Consider the following 19514-nt stretch of genomic DNA (forward strand, 5'->3'; position numbering starts at 1 on the left):
TAGTATTACTCTAAATGTCCGCTTGGAAGAGTACTCGTAAAACTAATTTATCTGTTTTAACGTTTCATAATGCCTCTCCATCTGTTTCGATACCAACTTCGGTGACACTTCGGTACACTTCGGTTCAAAATAGAAAAGTGAATTTGTATAAGGATCCCTACAGATCTTAATGAAGATAATGTTTTTCTATAGCATAAATTTTTTTCGTATTCCCTCCTCCACACTAATTTAAAAAACTCCAAATTAATTAAAATGCATGTTTTTTGACAAATACTGTGTTCCAACCAAAAACAGTTTGTCAGTTTAAGATCAGCAGGTGAATGTAATGTTGTTAATTTGTAGATCAAATTAATCACTTTCCCAAATCGGATTTTCGCTCATTTTCTATTTTTTTACTAAAATATTTTTTTTTTACTGGAACAATATTTCCTTTTAACACCCTCGAAACTTAGAGGTTTTATTGCTACTCCAAGTTTGCCAAATTTTTAGTTTACGATTTCTTCTATACACTAATAGCACTATCCAGTTTCTAGAAAAACAAAAAAATAGCATCGTGTCTTATATAAATTAATTGCTAATAAATCTGAAACTCAAAATTAGTGTATAAGTAAATTTTTCGAGAATTGTTACCCAAAGGTTTCTCCTGAATTTATGCGAAATTATATATTAATAAAAAAAATTCATTAATTAGACCTAAACAATACATAGTTTCAAACTCTGAAATTGAGTTCTTAAAGGGAAATCTGCTATTTTACAAGCCATAGATTTGACGAATGTATTTTTAATACTTAGTTTCCTGTTACAACTACAGTTTTCAAAAAGTACAGATATATTTAAAAAATTAGAAATATTGTCTTACGGCAAATCACAGAAAATACTCTATTCTCATCAAATTTACTGATAGATTTTTTAAAAGTAAAATGGCGCAAATTAGCCGCTTTTTACTTTAGCTATAATTTATTCACGAACTTCGAAGTAAAGTGATGAATTCAATCATCAGACTTTTTTACAGATTTTATCGAATATGTAAACCTCATCTTAAACATATTAAATTCGATACTGAAAACTATACATCTGTAAAGTTAATACATCTATAATGAATAAAATTAAATGAACCTGTATATGTTAGGATTTTCTCTTTGGAAGATATTTCACCAAGTTTGTTTTCGGTAATAGCAAACATAAAAAATAAGAGCAATTTTCAATACATACAACCACTTAAATAAATGCAACTTGATAATTAATACATCATGTAGATATTTTAAGAAAAATTTCATCTAGCTTTACAAGTTATCTATACAACTTTTACAGAAGGCATCAGTAAAAGTTGTAGATAACTTGTAAGACAATAATTAGTATTCTAAGCACATCTAAAAGAAGTTTTCTGAAAAAACTGCTGGTTATATTTTTTTAACGAGTAAATAAATGAAATATGAAGCTAAAAACCGCTAATAAAATTTGTCAAAATGTTCCAAAAATAAATATCACACTTCATAAATTGTTCGGCAACATCTTTGATTCTATCTTTGATTTGACTTTGAACGAGATTCTATAAATTTTATTCGGAGGTTAACATAAGCCCTGTACGTGAATGTAAATTAAACAATTTTATTATTCAATAACGAAACAACTCTACATATTCGTATATATTGCGGAATACAAATATAAAATTGTTTAAATCTCAAACTTAGTGAATACGTGTCAGACGTTAGTGGAACTGGATTGAAAAAGTATAGTCGATATGGTATAGCAGAACATCGTAATGTTAAACGTGGGCCGAAATCGGACTTCGTTGGTCTATCCCCCAATACTATGGGACATTTCTTTGTTATCTTCGTTAGAACGCAGTGATCTAGTGAACAAAGTAACCCCCACTAAATTATATATCTATATACTATCTAGTAAGTATGCATACTCATAATATTTTACTACAATATTTTCCTTTAAAAACTTTTAGATATACAAGACAGTTGAGAATATAAAATTTATTGTATTCCAAAATAAAGATTATCACATTTTCACTTTACATAATATACAAATTATCACTTTATATAAAAACTTAAATTAGAAATACATAAAACAAAATATAGGTAAACAAGATATATGAATGCCATCAAACTCAAACCAACTTTCAACCGCCTATACAATATAATAAATAATCTGTGTTACAATTTTAATCTTTTGTTATATTCTCATAAAGCAAATATAATAGATTTATTGATCAGGAATTGATTATAATATGATCGATTAGTATCATAAATCAAATCACTGATCTTATATTTTGCAAAATTTGCATACATAATAACTTAATTTTCAATTTAAATTCCTTTCACTTTCATTTTAACAGGTTTATTACACAGTTCTTTTTTTAAATATCTTACTATAACACGCTAAAACTTACAATGAAACAATTTGTACTTTTATGTCATCCTTAAATCCACGAAACTCATCAATTTAAACTCATTAATAGTTGCCAATCAAAATGTTTATTACAAAACTATATATAAAATATTTATCCTAAATTTTATTATAGCTTACAAAAGCCAAGCTTAAAGTAAAAAAAAACATCAGATAATATGCAATTAATTTACGAATAGAGTAAAATAATAATAAGAACAATATGGAACAAAGACCTGCTTTTGCTACACTAACCTACATATTTGTTCGCAAGTATATATAGGTACAAAAAAAAAATACTCAATGTTTTAATAGAGCATAGATTTCTGCTTTTAAAAAACTTTATAGTATCGTTCTTTAATTTGGCAATATATGCATTAATCTGTAAAGATATTAAAGCATTAAATTTCAGAGTTTCCCAACCATTATTCAACTCGTTTCACAAACAATTAATTTATTTATTAATAGTAATTTTTTGCAAAACATTCAGAAGAGGAAAAATTTTATAAAAATTTCGAAAATTGGTATTAAATATAAATTTACACTTTATTTATTTTCAAAATATGAATTTTGTATGCCCGAGGGGTTGTATGTAACCCCTATGTAACGAATACTGTAGAAAGCACTTACCTTTATACAAAGAGGAGAAGTAGAACGCAAGTCGGCGATCTTAATAATAGTGATCATTATATCCATTACTTGAAATAAAGCTAGAAAGAACGCGAACACAAAAAGAAGCAACGGTAGAGGGATGGATGTACACAATGCAATTATGGAAGAAATGTTAGGGTAATCATCACAGAGGCGACCAGTGGTCTGAATGCTACTCGACCTCTACATATTTGGCTCATGAGTAGGTAGACTGCGATGTTCTACTTAATACTTTCACAATATTAAAAATGAAAGGAGTGTTGAACAAAGGAACTGTCATGAATCAGAAATATGGATGCCGTTTTCGTGGCGTTATTTTCCTTTTATTTAACTTAGTTGGAATAATTTTATTCTCAATTTGATTTTGTTTACAAAAAACTATCAACTCTTCTAGATTTCAGTTCTATTAATAAATTATTAAATGTTTGATAACGTGTTTGATATAAATATGTTTGATTATGAGTGTTTGATAAGGTTTTTGTGATCTAAAGTTATGCGAAAAAACGACTCAGAATTTGATTCAAAGTAGTATAGTGAGTCTTTTAAACAGGTAAATGGGAATATTGCACGTTATCCCACAATTGTGTGGTAAATAATTCCACTTTATTAATTCATAGAACGTAAGAATGACCCCGAACTGCTTGTGTAACACAATGTTGTAAAAGTTTTAAAACACTGATACGAGTACATGCATTTAAAATAGCATCATTCTTTTAAATCGAACATCGTGATAATTGAATTGATATTTTCTTATAAATTTTTTAAAGTATACGAAACCATTTTTTACGCTATTTTCTCATTTTTCACCTATTGTTAATGTAAACCAAGAAGAGTTGCTTAAATTTTATGCATTTTTATTTAAAGTTATTCGCAAATAATTTTACTTTTTTTCATTTTATGCTTATTTGTCTTTTCTATAATAATGACGAAAATAATTTTTCAAGATTAAAATCTTTTCAAGAAAAAAAAAATTTTTTTATCGGAAAATAGAGAAAAAAAAAACACACTATTCAATCTTCTTCAAATCAAATTTTAATAGTAAATTGTTCGAATGCATCAACAAAAAACGCTCTATAATAGCAAGACATAAGAACAAAAATTCAAAAGATTTTCAAATAATTATTTAAAATCATAAATCTTTTATAAAAGGTATAAAAGGTTTTATCTCATAGATATTAGTACCATAAAAATTTATTATTAAAATGCCAAAAAAAAGTGAAAATAATCTGTGAAACTAGAGTAATTTAATAATTTATGATGAATTTATAAAATAACATTCAAACAAAAGAACAAGGTATTTGTTGACATCAATGAAAATTACAGAAAAATTAATAAGGTGCTAAAATTGTAGAGCTTCTCAATTGATTTCTTAAGAACTAATTATCGTACAAAATATCAGGAAAATGAAATTAATTTTCAATTTTAATGAAGTCTTTTTGGCTATTACAAATGAAACACATTATGTGAAAAACCATCACAGTACTTAAAATAATATCGGAAACCAACTATTTTAATATCATATAAATATAAAGAACTTATAAACATAGTTCGAACAGAATTCACAGCTGATAAAACTATTAATAACTGAAAGTTATAGAAAAGAAAACGAACAAAATATAAAAATTCTACATTAATATCAATATCATTATCATAATTGAAAAAAAAAACTTCTGATATCAGACTATGAAGAAAAGTCCTGCGTGTTTGTTATGTACTCCACTTTTTTTTTTACATTTCTCTTTACAAATCGATTCGTATTTTATGATGTAAGAGGCTATAATGAAAACAAAAAACTTTGCTTTCGCATTTTTGAAATTTAATATTCGAAAATGTCGAAAATACCTTGATTAATTCATATCAAATTATCGTTTTTTAATGAAGCTCATTTCCGAAATGATATCAAAATTATTGCATACGTTTAGGCATAGCACAAAGTTAAAAAACGCATTATAACAAAATGGTTAGATTCGACGACTGATCAAGTTAATCAAGATATTATATTGTGAATATTTTTTTATGGCATGAATTTTAGCCTTTTTGTTTAAAAAGCTCATATAACTTTTGAGAAATAAGTAGCCAAAAATTAATATTAATTATTAAATAAAAATAAATTAACTATTAATACCTGGGAATTACTAAATTTTAGATTGATATAGCATACTGTCTATAATAGAAATAACAACATTAAGAAATTGAAAAAAAGCGTTTTGGAAATAACGCTTAACTTCCACTACAAATTTATTATGGTGAAGCCTTTTTTTATACTATTTCGCAAAATAAAAAAACAAATTCTCATTTATCTGCGTTTTCGAAATTTACAAAAAAGTACCACTTTCATAATTTTGCGGAACTATCCTTTTAGAGATGGGAAGGAGAGACACACAAAAATTTTGTTCTAAAAAAATAAGTTTCACAGCCAGATCCTTTTATGTATAGAAATTCAAGTTTCTTTCGCAACAAGTGAAAAAGTTACGGCAACACATGAACGGACATAATGAAATTGACAAGCACATTTTTTTTACAATTTTGTTGGAAATGCGGTTAGAAAATGTTCTGTATAGATGGGTTATTTATATGAAGAACAACTATATGCATAATGTGACAGTATGTACATATATAACTTTCCGAAGCGAACCATATATTATAATATGTAAGTACATATATACGAAAAATCATTTAAACTTATTATTCTCTCTGGAATTCAATTTACGAGTATTTGCTAAATATACAAAATATGGGAATTTATCTCTTCAAATACATATTTAATTTTTTTTTTGGAAAATGCTTGGGTTTATAAGTCTACATACTTTTAATAACAAATATTTACTTAAAAACCATAAAATTTTGTAAATAATTCTCAATTTAATGTTGCAGTAGAAATTCTGGTATTGTAAGAGATAAGAGCTACATATATAAAACAAAAATAACAAAAAAAAAACGTCAAAAAATTTTCAAATTATTTTTATAAATTTTTTAATTAAAATTTTAAAACATACACACAAAAACAGTTAATAAATTATCACTATTCATAATTCTTATCAGTTATTAATTAACAAAATTTTCATAATTTGTATTTTGTAACTAAGTATGTAAATTTAAACGATATTCAAATTCCCAGTTGCATTTTTCAAGATAAATAACACATGAAGAGAGAACGTGTTATTTAATAACACAATAATCTGTAAACAACACACAAACACATTTAAATGTTTTATTAACAGTTGATTATGTATATTAATTCACCTGTTATTTGTATTTCTTTTAAATTTAAATCACTGAATATTAAGCTGAATATGAAGTCCACATTCCGATTATAAATCTTCTCATATATATATATATATATGTATGAATTTGTATATATTTATATATATAGTAAAGTATAATTTAGGTATTAAGGTATAAAAATATTTGATTACACAAGTAAAGCTTTTTTTCAGCTGTTTATGCGCCCAGTTATTTTTTGTTTTTACAATTTATTAATAGAGGTAGATAATTTGATCATAAATCGATGATATCATTGTTAACTAATATGAGAAATTTAGTTCGTCATTAACTCTAAAGAGTATAAGACTGTATTAATTTTGTAGCAGCAATTAGTTCCGTTTAATTAAATAAAATATAATTTTTTTAATAAAGAAAATAAATTGTAAAATATTAAAATTTTTTACAATGTGTAAGTATATATTAATTAATATTATTGATTTAATAATAATATTTAAATATTTCAGCGAAAACATTGAATTTGATAAATGAACTTAATTTGAATAATTCAAATGCTGAGGAATGCATAAATGATTTTGATGGAAAATATTTACGTTTAACAAATGAATTTCAAAAGAATGCTTCAATTGATTATAATGATTTTTTACAACATTCTGGTGGTATAACACTTGAATTTTTATTTAGATTAAATATTTATAGAAATCATACAAATCTAACATTATTTGATATTAAAAATTCTGATGGAAATTTTATTATTGAAATTTTAATATTTGATGATGATTATTATTTTCTTAAAATTATACATAAACATATTGAAAAAATTCCTGAAGATGAAAATGAAATTTATGAAAGTGATCGTTTATGTAAATCGGTAAGTTTATCAAATTAGTTTTAATTTGCTTGTATGTACATCATGTGAATTGTTTATATTGAAAGTGATCTAAGTCCATTTGCAATTTCAAAACTCTAAAGTCAAGAAGCAATGATAGTATTAATTACTGGAATTGCAACTTATGCTTTGGAATACGAAAGTAAATATTCTATAAAGCTAATAACCATAGTTAATCGAATTTTTAGTTACTTTAATCCAAAAAAGAGCAATATTTTATTTATATTTAAAATAGACTTAGATCACATTCAGAATATACTATACATGTATGTATATTGTTTTTATTTCAGAATAATTTAACGAGAAAATATTAAGAATTAATATAATTGGTGTTCCTAGATAGAAATTTCAAAGTAACATGAACAGGTTTATCTTTATAGCAGTTATTATCAAAATTTTTATTTGAGAATTTGTCGATATTAAAAAGTTATACAAAATTTATTTAAGTAATTAAGTTTTAGAAAATTAATTTGTATTTTCATTTACTCTGTACATACACTCATATACCTTGTAAAATCAATAAACATACTTGTATGTAATCCAATTTTAATAATATTTTTATATAGCATCAGAATTAAGTATAAAAGTATGTAACTGGCAAAGTAAATATCGGTGCGATATTTGCGTAAATATCGATTTTGTTTTATAAAAGTTAGTTGAACAATATTTATGTGTTCATATATTGTGTGTATTTCATTTTATGTATACGTATATACTTGTGAGTCATAATTTCTTCCTGTAAAATAATTATTATTAAATGTTAGAATATATTGACTGTTCGAATCTACAACAATTAATAATATAATAAAGCTTCAATTATTTCGAATTTTTTATTATAACTATAATTAGTTATTATTACTCATTTACTTTTAATTATACCGATGTAGCTAATATTATTGTTATAACTCTTTTTTAGTTCATTTCTGATGGAAAATGGCATAAATTAACATTTTGTATAACATCAAATAATTATAAAGTATGGCTTGATGAAGATTTAATTTTGGATAAAACAAATCCACCAAGAGATCATCGTAATAATTTACAATTTTTTTCAATAAATGATGAACAAGAGTATACAATTGGAAGATGTGATAAACAGCTATTAGGAGTATATTTCTCTATTTTTATAAATAATTGTTATAATTTTAATAAAATTTCAATTTATTTTTCAGTTAGATATTAAACAAATTGCAATTACAAATCTTTTAAAAGAAGTTAATTGTGAAATACTAGCTGATTTAAATTCCGATGTATCATCACATATTGATTTTAAGAAGAAATTAAATAAAAATTTACAAAATATTGAAAATGATAATGAAATATTTTATCAAATAAATGAAGCAATTTTTGGTGAAATAAAAATACCAGAAATTTTAACAAAACCAAATCAAATAACAAATATAATATTTGAATGTAAATTTCGTCACCGTGGTCCAATTGATGGTCAAATGATACTATTAATATTAAAAGATAATTTTGAAAATAATTCACAAGTTTTTGCAATTGATTCTGGTCGTCTTTTATGTTGGAATGAAAATTTTCAATATTTTAAAAAATCAAATCAATGTAGAGCGAAACTTGAAGGAATAAATGTAAAATATTTAAAATTATTTTTTTTCGATTATTTGAAATCAAAATTAATTATTGATTTTAATTTAATTATCTAGATATATGATGGTGATTGGCATACAATTAAATATCAAATAACACCAGAATTAATGGAAGAGGAATATGATGATCCAATATTAAAAAAAAGAATTAAATTTTGGGTTGATGAGAAACTTTATGAAAATGATTTGGTATCAGGACCAATATTATTTCATAGTGTTTTACAACAATTTGTAATGTTTCAAAATAATTTTGGAAATGGTTATAAAAATGTAAATTTCGTTATTAATTTTAATTAAATAAGAGTTTTGTTGAATTTGAAGATAAATTTAAAAAGTAATACTCTTTTTTTATAATTTTAGTTCGATGTCAAATCAATTCAGTTCAGTGTGAATGAAGTCTAAAATTCAGAAAAGCAAATGTGTGATAATTTAGATAAACTTTGCCTGAATAGAAAAAATTTAAATAGAGAAAAAAGATGTTGCCAGATATTTTTACAGAAACAAATCTTTATGTGCTAAAGATTTTGTTTTACCATAAATAATTGAAGATTTTATAAAGTGCCAATAAGTAACTTTTAATCCTGAAGCAGTTCTTGACTAAAGTTAAGAAATTATAGAAATGTTGAAACACGTTAAAATTTTATTTTTTAATACAAAATTATGCGTTTCCTTATAAATGTACTTATTCTGATTGAAATTATATAATATATACTTATGTATATACATATAATGTATTTTACGAATTTAGTTACTATTTTGTACAATATAACAAAATTTATGTAATTTTTTAAACAATATTATTATTCCTTTGTATTAAAAGTTTTTGTTAGCTGTGAAGTTATTTTATATTAAGAATATAAGCATATTTTGTACATTATATATTAATAATTATATTATGTATATACATGCAAATATAATATACAAGATGTATTATCCATAATATTTTATAGGAAAATTATTTTAATAAAATTTTTACTTAATAATCAAAATTTAAAAATTGTAGATTTAGAATTTTATAATATTTTGCATTATTAGCTTAGTTAACCATTAGTTAGCCCTTGAAGACATCATACATATATTATGTACATATGCTTATATAAATGCTTAGTCATTTATATTATTAGTACTAATATAATTAAATAAAGCAAACTGATAAAATAACATTCTATGTAAATTTATTTTAAAACAAAATAATTATTAATTTAATATTAATTAATTTTCCCTACAGTCACCTTTGATTTTTATTTCATATATTAAAAAATTAATTTATTCAGTTTCTATTTTTAATTCTACTTGCCGAATTTTTGTCAGTTGCATTAAATCGCGTTCTATGATTCGAATATCATTCATTTTCCATATACTTATTTTTCTCTATATTCCTATAAAATCTTTAAGTGAGGAATGCGATCCAAAATATTGCAATTATGAAGGAGAATGTATTGAAAATGAAAAACATCAAAAAATTTGTAATTGTGTGAAAGGAATTTTTGAAGGTCCAACTTGTAACAATCAAATTGATTATTGTAAAACAAATCCATGCAAAAATAATGGTGAATGTCAAAAATCTTTAGGTAAATTCACATGTAAATGTTCAGATGGTTATTACGGACAAGATTGTGGTACCAAAATATTAAATTTTAAAACAATATTTATACATTATAATCATGTAACGAGACAAGGCGTTAACGAAAATATATTATTTCTATTAGAAGATTTTGGCCCATTAAATTTTAATATCGAAATCTATTCAAATGATTTATGTTTAGAAGGTTTCAAATTTAATAAAACAAATTTGGGGATTCTTAAAAGAGGAAATAATTTGAAAAAATTGGCAACAGATCTAAATATTAAAAATTCTCATTTATTACCATTTAATGAAGGATTCTATTTTATTATCAATGATGTATTTTGGTTAAATGGACATCAAGAAATTCATGTTGTTCTTGCGAACACTGAAAATGGTCAAATTTTATATGGAGATGGATTTGGATTTTTTGTTTATAAAATAAAAGAAAATTGTATTCCTAAAATAATTCAACAAAATTGTGGTCACACTGATGTTGGTAAACGAAATTTAATCGTTAATAAAATTAATTACATAGAACCTGTAATTGAAAGAAGTTGTGGAAGTAATTCAACTTTAAAAGTTCAATGGACTTTAAAAGATTATTTAAGAAAAGGTAAATTTTTTTTTCATTGCCAATGTTTTTAAAGATGAAAATGTAAATCATTTCAGTAACGTTATTTGAATTTCAAACTAATAATTTATGGTTGAAAATACCAGCCTATTTCTTAATTTTTGAAAATCTCTCAACAGATTATTTAAATTCTTATGTAATTGAAACTGAGATCACAGAACAAACTGCTAACAAAAATTTAACAGGAAAAATAGTACATAGGGTAAGTCTTCTTAGTTTCTAATCAATTTTTTTTATTAAAAAAGCAAAATTAATTTACCGCAACTATAAACGACCTAATATTTTAAGTGAAATTTTAATAATTGTAGTGTTATTTCAAAGTAGTTATGACACCACCAGAAGCAATAATCTTAGGAGGATCCGAACGTTCAATTAATCTAAATGAAATTACAGTAATCGATGGTTCAAAAAGTCAAGATATATCTAGAAATCCAAAGAGTGATCAAAAACTACGATTTAGTTGGAGATGTTCATCAAAACAAGATCGAAGCAATCAATATTGTCTCAAAAATATGGGAAACGGTAAATTAAACTGCATACATAGATAATTAATTGGCACATTAAATTAATAAATATTTTTTTTAAATAGAAAGAACTCTAATAATATCGCCAAATGAATTTAAAGAAAATATTTCATATATTTATAGACTAACAGTATCATCCACATTGTACCCTTTTGAACGTTCAAAATTTACTCAAAAGATTATTCCCAAAAATTCTAAGCAATTAGAAATCACCATTATTTGTTTAAGAAATTGTCGTTCCCATTATTTTGTTCGAGAAAAAATTCTTCATTTAAAAGTGTCTTGCGAAAATTGTTATCAAAATATTGGAAACACTTACGAATGGTCTATAAATAATTTAATTGTATCAAAGCAGCCATATTTAATTTTAGATGGAAAATCTCTACCGACTGCAAATAAACTAAGAATTAAAATTTCAGTTAGAGATATAACAAATACTGGTTACAGTTTAATAGAATTAAGAGAAAATAATTCGCCTAAAAGTGGAATCTGTTCACCAATACCACTTAGCGGAATAGAATTTGAAACTTTATTTAATATTAATTGCACAGGATTCATAGACCCTGAAAATCATCCAATGATTTACAATTTTTTTTATAACGAAATATTTTTAAAATCTTCAAGCGACTCAGTAATACAAACAAGCCTTGCAAATAATAATTTAAATAGCAATGAATTGAATATTTACATATGTGATATTTTCGATGCTTGTACAAATTATAAAATTCAAATAGATATAAAAAATTATGAATTTAAAAGTGATATACAAGAGATTATGGAATTAATAAATGGAAGAAATAATAAAAGTATTAATTGGTTTTTAAAAAGTGGTAATATGGGCTCTGTAATAAGTTTATCTCAAACAATTATTAAAAATTTAAAATTATATAAAAATGAAGATGAAAATTTAATGCTAACTGAATTGATGTTAGAAACGTTAAATAGTTTTAATGCACATTCTTTTGAGAATCTACAGCAAATTATTGGAATTCTAAATGAAATTTCATTTATAATATCGAATAATAACACTCATTTGGGTATGATGTTAATTGAGAAAATGAACGATGAAATGAATTATTTAAAAATAATGCAATCAAATAATGAATTCATTATTGATGATACAATACAAATGAAACTTTATAAATCCCTAGGGTGCGTATTTAAAACAATAGACGAAATTTCATTTCGTTCCTACCAAATAAAATCACAATTAATGGATATACAGCAGCCTAATGAACCTTATACAGAAAATTATCCAGATTATGGAGAATTAAATTACGATATTATTGGTTTGTTTAAAATATTTTACAATATTTTTGTTGAATTTTTTAAATTATATTTTTAATTTTTCTAATAATTCAATTTCGCTCAGTTTAGTTTATCATTAAATAGTTTAGGGGCTGAAGCTAGAAATGTGCTACCAAATTATTAATAATTCTTAACATTTTCAACATGTCAAGGACTACAAAGGTCTTACAATTGGACTCTCCTATACATTGATTTCTTTGAGGGGTTTGCGAAATCTCTTATTTTTTCAGGTTTTGGAAAAAATATTATACGTATATTTGATTGCATTCCAGTAACTTAAATTACGTATGCCTTAATTTGTCTTAAACTACATAATTAATTCGACCTAAAATGTATATGGTCGTAACCAACATTAACATGACATGATATGCTAATGATAATATGATGGTACAATTTTGCAATGTTTTTGTGTTTTTCTTTAAATTTAAATATTTAATGCTTATGATTTTATAGTAATCTAAACAAATATTTACAGTGCGCTTAAGATTTAAATATAACCAAGTATTTAGCAAGAAAAATTGCAGTGCTTTTATAAATTTTTGATTACCTATAAATAAAAATAATAAAACATTACAAAAATTTCTTTTAACAGATGAAATTTATGACGCACAATTAATAACCAAATCGATAGAAAGCATTATTGAAAATTTAGGAAGAGTTGCAGAACATTTTACAAATCCATCTGAAAAACCAATAATTTTTGAAACTAATAATATAAAAATTATGAATTTTTGTTTAGATAAATTAAACAATTCTAATATCGTAAACAATTTTAATAAAATAAAATTAATTTTCAATGCAACAAATATATTTCATGGAAAAAATGTAGATCACTTAATAATACAAATTGGATTTTTAAAGAAAAATTTATTTTGGTGGTATCCAACAAAAACGAAAACATTTCAAAGTCAAATTTTAATTTTTAATATTTTTGTTCCAAAGAATCATAATAATTATATAAGAATATCGAAAAACAATCTTAAACAACCCACACCAAATTATAAAATTTTATTTAATATTCAAAATTTTACCACAAGTAATTCCGATATAATAGCTGGTTATGTTAATTCAATAAATGATATGCCAATTTATGAAATGTTTTATCCTGAGAATGCATTAATATTATATGAATTTTTGGAAATTGAGGCTGATTTAAGGATTTTGATAAGAATTGGTATGAAACCAAGACAATATATGTTCATGAGAAATTATGAAAATGTAGGAAATGGAAGCAAGAATTACTTTTATGCGTCAAATAAAATTGGTAAATAATATTATTTGAAAATAGTTTTTCTTGTAATATTTTCTATTTAAACGAATCTGTATAAATAAAATTTTATAATTTATAGGTTTATCTAATAAATCGTATATTGCAGTATTACCAAATCAAGGAACTAAACTTAAAAAAATTAATTTTAAATTTCGTGTAACAACATTTATGTGTGTAACTTGGGATACAAATGAACAAAATTGGATTTCTTCACATTGTAAACCGATAAATATTAGTTTGAATGGTGATATATTGTGTTCATGTAATCATATGAGTATAGTAGCAGCACAAATAGCATATATTCCAAATGAAATTAAAATTTCAAGAGAAATATTGGAAATACTCAGTATTAATTATAATATTTTAATATTTTTTATAATCTTAAGTATATTTTTAATCGGTTTTCTTATTTATATTATAAAATCGGATAATATAAGTGGCAAGAACGAAATTACTTTAGCAAACCGTACCAATAGTTGCGGTACAGATCAACAATGCTATCCTTATATATTAACAATTTTTACTGGTGGCCGTCCACGAGCTGGAACTTCAGCTAATATTATTATAAAATTGTATGGAGAATATAATGAAAGTAATAAAATTATTTTATATAATGATTTGGAAAAGAAGTGTTTTCAAAAAAATTCAATTGATATATTTAAAATCAAATTGAAATATTTGGGTGATATTCAAGAAATTTTTATTAGTCATGATAATAAAGGAAATTTTCCATCATGGTTTTGTCGTTTAATAATAATTAAAGATTTAACATATAAAAAAGAATATATTTTCATAATTAATAAATGGTTATCATATTATTATCATAATTCAATTAAATATAGAATTTTAGTTGCAACACAACAAGAAATTAATAATTTTAAATTTATATTTAAAGAAAATTTTCGTTATAAATTGGCTGAAAATGGATTTTGGTCATTTCTATTCGGAACTTTTAAAGGAAACTTAAATAATATGGAAAGATTCTTAATATTTACAATTGGTTTATTAAGTTCAACTATAATAAATGCTATTTTTTTGGGTCGAACAACAATTTATAATTATGAAGATGAACGTGATGAAGAATTTAAACATTTAAAATTAAATTTAAAACAATATTTTTTTATTTTAATAAGTTGTTTAATTAATGTTATAATTTGTTTTTTATTTACTGTCTGTTTAAAAAAATTTAATGAAAAAAGGTGTGAGAAATATGAGACTGTATATAGAAAGTTATAAATAAATATAAAACTAATTGATTAATTTCGTTATATGTGCTTATACATATATGTTGTTTATGTTAAGTAAATAATGATCTGATGGTCTCAATATACTTTTCATGTACACTGTATATTTTCAAATATAATGTTAATGTTCATGAAAATTCCGATACTATATTATCGTAAATTATAGATTGTTAATAATTGTAATTGTGAAATAATTTGTAATTGCATATGCGAGCTCCCCGTCTCTGAAAAAGCCCCGTCTAAACTGTATGCGCCTACTGACGGCCAGAATATTACAGTCATAGAATGTATAGTCATCTCCCGGCAGAATATCCACAAAAGAGAGTGAGATTTGCCTATTTAACTGGAAAATGCAGAAAAGGACAGGCTGAGCCTAAGATCCCCACGATTGCAACGAAGCCAACTCGTTTTAGTTATTTAAAACTGTAAATTTATCGTATTATATGAGCACCATACTTTTTAATTGCATACATAATTTGGTTAATTAATTGAGTCTCAGTCTTGTAATTATAACTATTATTAAATTAAATGTTATTAAATAAATCTAATAATATAATTAATTATAACAGGTTCAAATATTTTTAAATTTTGGTGTTCATTTATAAATTTAGAAAACGTTTGACTTCGTCACTCGATAGTGCGAGGCGACTGTTTGATTAATGCAATTTAAAATAGATTATCCCTTTAATAATAATAATTTATAATGAGTTCATAGAGTACCTTTTTAAATTATTAACATGATTTATTATGTTTATGAAAAGCTTCTGTAATTATCAGGTGATGTATTTTAAAAATTTCGCTTTAAAACTTCTGATTACCTTAATGGCTTGATATAAAATAATATTAACAAGATAGAATCCGAAAATCAAATAAATTGATGTGTCCACATTCAAATATTTATTTAGTGTACCTGGTTGATCTCAATATTTATACGCACCATCGTGGCTATAAAAATATGGAAGCGTCAGATCATTACTTTAAAAAAAACTTAGAGTAAGATAGATAAATAAATTTTTTGAAGTTTTCCAATTAAAGACACCTGCTTCAAAGTAATTCAGAAAATCACTTCAAAACAAAAAGTTTGAAAACTCCAGAAAAGGTCTTAAAAATTTAAAATTTTAAAGTTAAGATAAACTTTTGAACTAAGAAAAGTTGCTGGACAAATTGTTAATTTTTTAAAAATAATTTTTTACAAATAAAATTTACTACAATGTTTAATGACTTAGAATTGTTACATAGGGCATTTTTGACAATGCAGTTTGCATTTGCACTTCTAACTTTAGCTGCAGAAAATAACGACTGCCAAAACTTCAATGTTGCTACTTGTAGTAAAAAAAGGTTTTGCAGTTGTTTAAAGGAATGTCACAGTCGTGTATTCAATCAAAAAAATAATTCAATTTTTCATGTTCTATAGCTCTTAAAATAAAATATTAAATAAATAAACATTTTAAAACGAAAATACAAAACTTACTCTTCTAATTCTTGTACATCTTTTGTGATAAAAATTTACAAAATTTTATTTTGCAGTTGTAGTTTAAAAAAATACTGTTAAAACATTACAGTATTTTCAAAAATTATTTTTTGGCAGTCCATGTAGTACTTAATTGTCATATTTACCATATCAATAATAATTATTTTTTGAGTTATTCTGATTAAGGTCATCCGCTTTCAATTGAACAATGAAAAATTTCTAGACAAATTGTTAATTTAGAAAAAAATATTGTACCGATCGAATTTAATATTTATTAGAATTAGTCTACTATTAATATTTACTACAAACGATTTAATATAATTACATATTTATGTTACGCATATTATTTAACAAAATAATTTACGCACATAATAATTAACGGAACGCTATTAATGGTAATGTTATTATAATATATTGCATTATGTCAGAGTCATGCTAAAATAATTATTAGAATATAATCATACCTACTTACCTACTTATAGAATTAAAAAGTTTCTGTATATTATTGTCAATAATTGTTGTCAAGAATGAAAATGTAAATTTATAGACTTAATTTTTATTTGACAATTCATATGTAAAATCAAAATAGAAACATTAAAATATTTAAAATGAAAAATTTAAAAAAATATTCAGTTTGGATAATATTTCCTCTAATAGCGATACTAACTGTTATTATAATAAATATTTATACCCTACACTATGGAATATACAAGAGTCAAATCTATTTAATTACATTTTTATTAGTAATCTTGCACAGAATCTTTATAATTGATATAATCTCCTCAATGATATGTGCTCTAATTAAAGTATTCAGAAAAAAAGAAATTCCTATTAGGAAAATATCACAAAATTTAATGGAATCAAAAGAGGATGAATTAATTTATTGGAAAAATCGAATTAAATATTTAACTGAATATTATGAAGCCCATTATTTTAAAAACAACAATAACTATGATGAAGAATTGAATATATATTACAAGGATATATTAAATGATTTAATAATGTTTACATTTTATATAACATCATTACTTTTAATTATTTTGTGGAGGAGGGACCAACGTACATATTATAGTACCAAAGTAGTAGAAAGTTTTATAACGAAACCTAAATGGAATAAAGTAAATATTAAATTAAATCAAATATTATGGCAAGATGATTTTTATTATTGGATAAATGAGACTTTCATTAAACATTTCAATGATGGTCGTTATCATAATGGTGAGCGAATTAAAGATACCGGATGGATTACTGAAGGTACAGCTAAAATACTTGGTGTAGTTAGATTAAATCAACATAGAATTGTACCGAATTCGTGTAATAAAAATTTTTTCGATATAAGAAATTGTGTAGGTTATTATACAAATGTGAATAAAGATACAAAATATTATGGACCTAAATGGAAAAAATTAAAATATGAAAATTTTAAATATCAAGAGGAATTTGAAAAATTATTGAATCCATGGAAATTTGATTGTAGCGGAATGGAATTTCCTATTTATGGTGATTTGGTACGTTATAGCAGCTGCGGTTATATAGCAGAACTTGGAAGAAATTTAAAGAATAGTTACCATATATTAAAATTTTTAAAAAACAATAATTGGATTGATCATCGAACTGCAGTTATTTTTATTGAATTTAATTTATATGATGTTAATTCAAATATATTTATAATTGTAACAATAATTGCGGAAAAAACTCCTTATGGTAATTATATTATAAGCCAAGAAATTAATTCTTTGAAATTATTATTAATTTTAGAAAACTTGGATACAATAACAGTTATTATATCATTTTTATATATTTTAATGACATCATTATTTATATATCGATTATATAATAGAATCAAATATTCAAAATTTAAGAAATTTTTTAAACAATTATGGAATATAATTGATATTTCTATAGTACTGTTAACAATTGTAAATTTTATATTGTTCTTTATTCAAAATCAATATGTAATTGAATTAATTGACAAAATTAATGACTCGAAAAGTAATAAATTTATAGGATTTTTTAAAGCAGCTTATTTTCAAATCTATTTAACAGGATTCTCTGCATTTCTCGTTTGTTTGGCTACAATACGTATCTGGAAAGTTTTGCAATTTGCAATTTTGTTTAGAATATTTACGAAAACATTATTCAATGCTTTTTCTAGTTTATTATCAGCTTCAATTATCATATTAATATTTTTAATTAGTTTTTGTCTATGTTGTACTATGATTAATGGTCAATACACAAAAAATTTTTCATCTATAGATTTTTCTTTGTCATCATTGATCGCTATTTGTGCAGGATTCGCCGAACTTGCAAATTTAAAAGATTTATCTCATGGAGGACACTTAATTGGAGTACTCTTATACATTGTTTTAACTATTGTTGTATTGATTTACCTTATTAACATGTTTATTATAGTTTTATGTTTTTACTTCTCTGTGGAAAGAGGCGCTTCAACCCATTATAAATCAAATTTTCATAAATTCATAAATTTTATAAGAAATGAATATAAATATAAAAGAAATAAAATAAAATTAAAATTTATAACAAAAAATGAAATAGGCATAATTAATTTTAAGTTAAATGAATCTCAAAACCTTAATATAGAACATAATAATGATAATTATTCCAAGAAATACAAAACATTAAAAAGGTTGTCTAAATCACAATCGGAATATATCAAGTTATATATTCAATTTAAACAAAACAAGTTCGTTAATAAATGAAAACATTGCT

General features: G+C 23.7%; 2 protein-coding genes across 2 annotated transcripts; both read left to right on the forward strand.

Moving 5' to 3' along the window:
• The first annotated feature begins 6638 nt into the window (after window positions 1-6638).
• Window positions 6639-9456, forward strand: LOC129609831 (uncharacterized). The gene is made up of 6 exons (XM_055521955.1): window positions 6639-6721; window positions 6777-7141; window positions 8076-8267; window positions 8332-8751; window positions 8827-9039; window positions 9130-9456. Exons 1-6 carry the CDS (start codon window positions 6718-6720, stop codon window positions 9169-9171), a joined length of 1236 nt encoding a protein of 411 aa, XP_055377930.1. The 5' UTR covers window positions 6639-6717; the 3' UTR covers window positions 9172-9456.
• Window positions 9457-16523: 7067 nt separating this feature from the next.
• On the forward strand, window positions 16524-19504 carry LOC129609810 (polycystin-2-like). The gene is made up of 5 exons (XM_055521932.1): window positions 16524-16651; window positions 17542-18130; window positions 18221-18566; window positions 18792-19226; window positions 19386-19504. Exons 1-5 carry the CDS (start codon window positions 16524-16526, stop codon window positions 19502-19504), a joined length of 1617 nt encoding a protein of 538 aa, XP_055377907.1.
• The last annotated feature ends 10 nt before the right edge of the window (window positions 19505-19514 follow it).

This window comes from Condylostylus longicornis, unplaced genomic scaffold (genome assembly GCF_029603195.1).
Source record: "Condylostylus longicornis isolate FDR11 unplaced genomic scaffold, ASM2960319v2 ptg000040l, whole genome shotgun sequence".
NCBI classification, from domain to species: Eukaryota; Metazoa; Arthropoda; class Insecta; order Diptera; family Dolichopodidae; genus Condylostylus; species Condylostylus longicornis.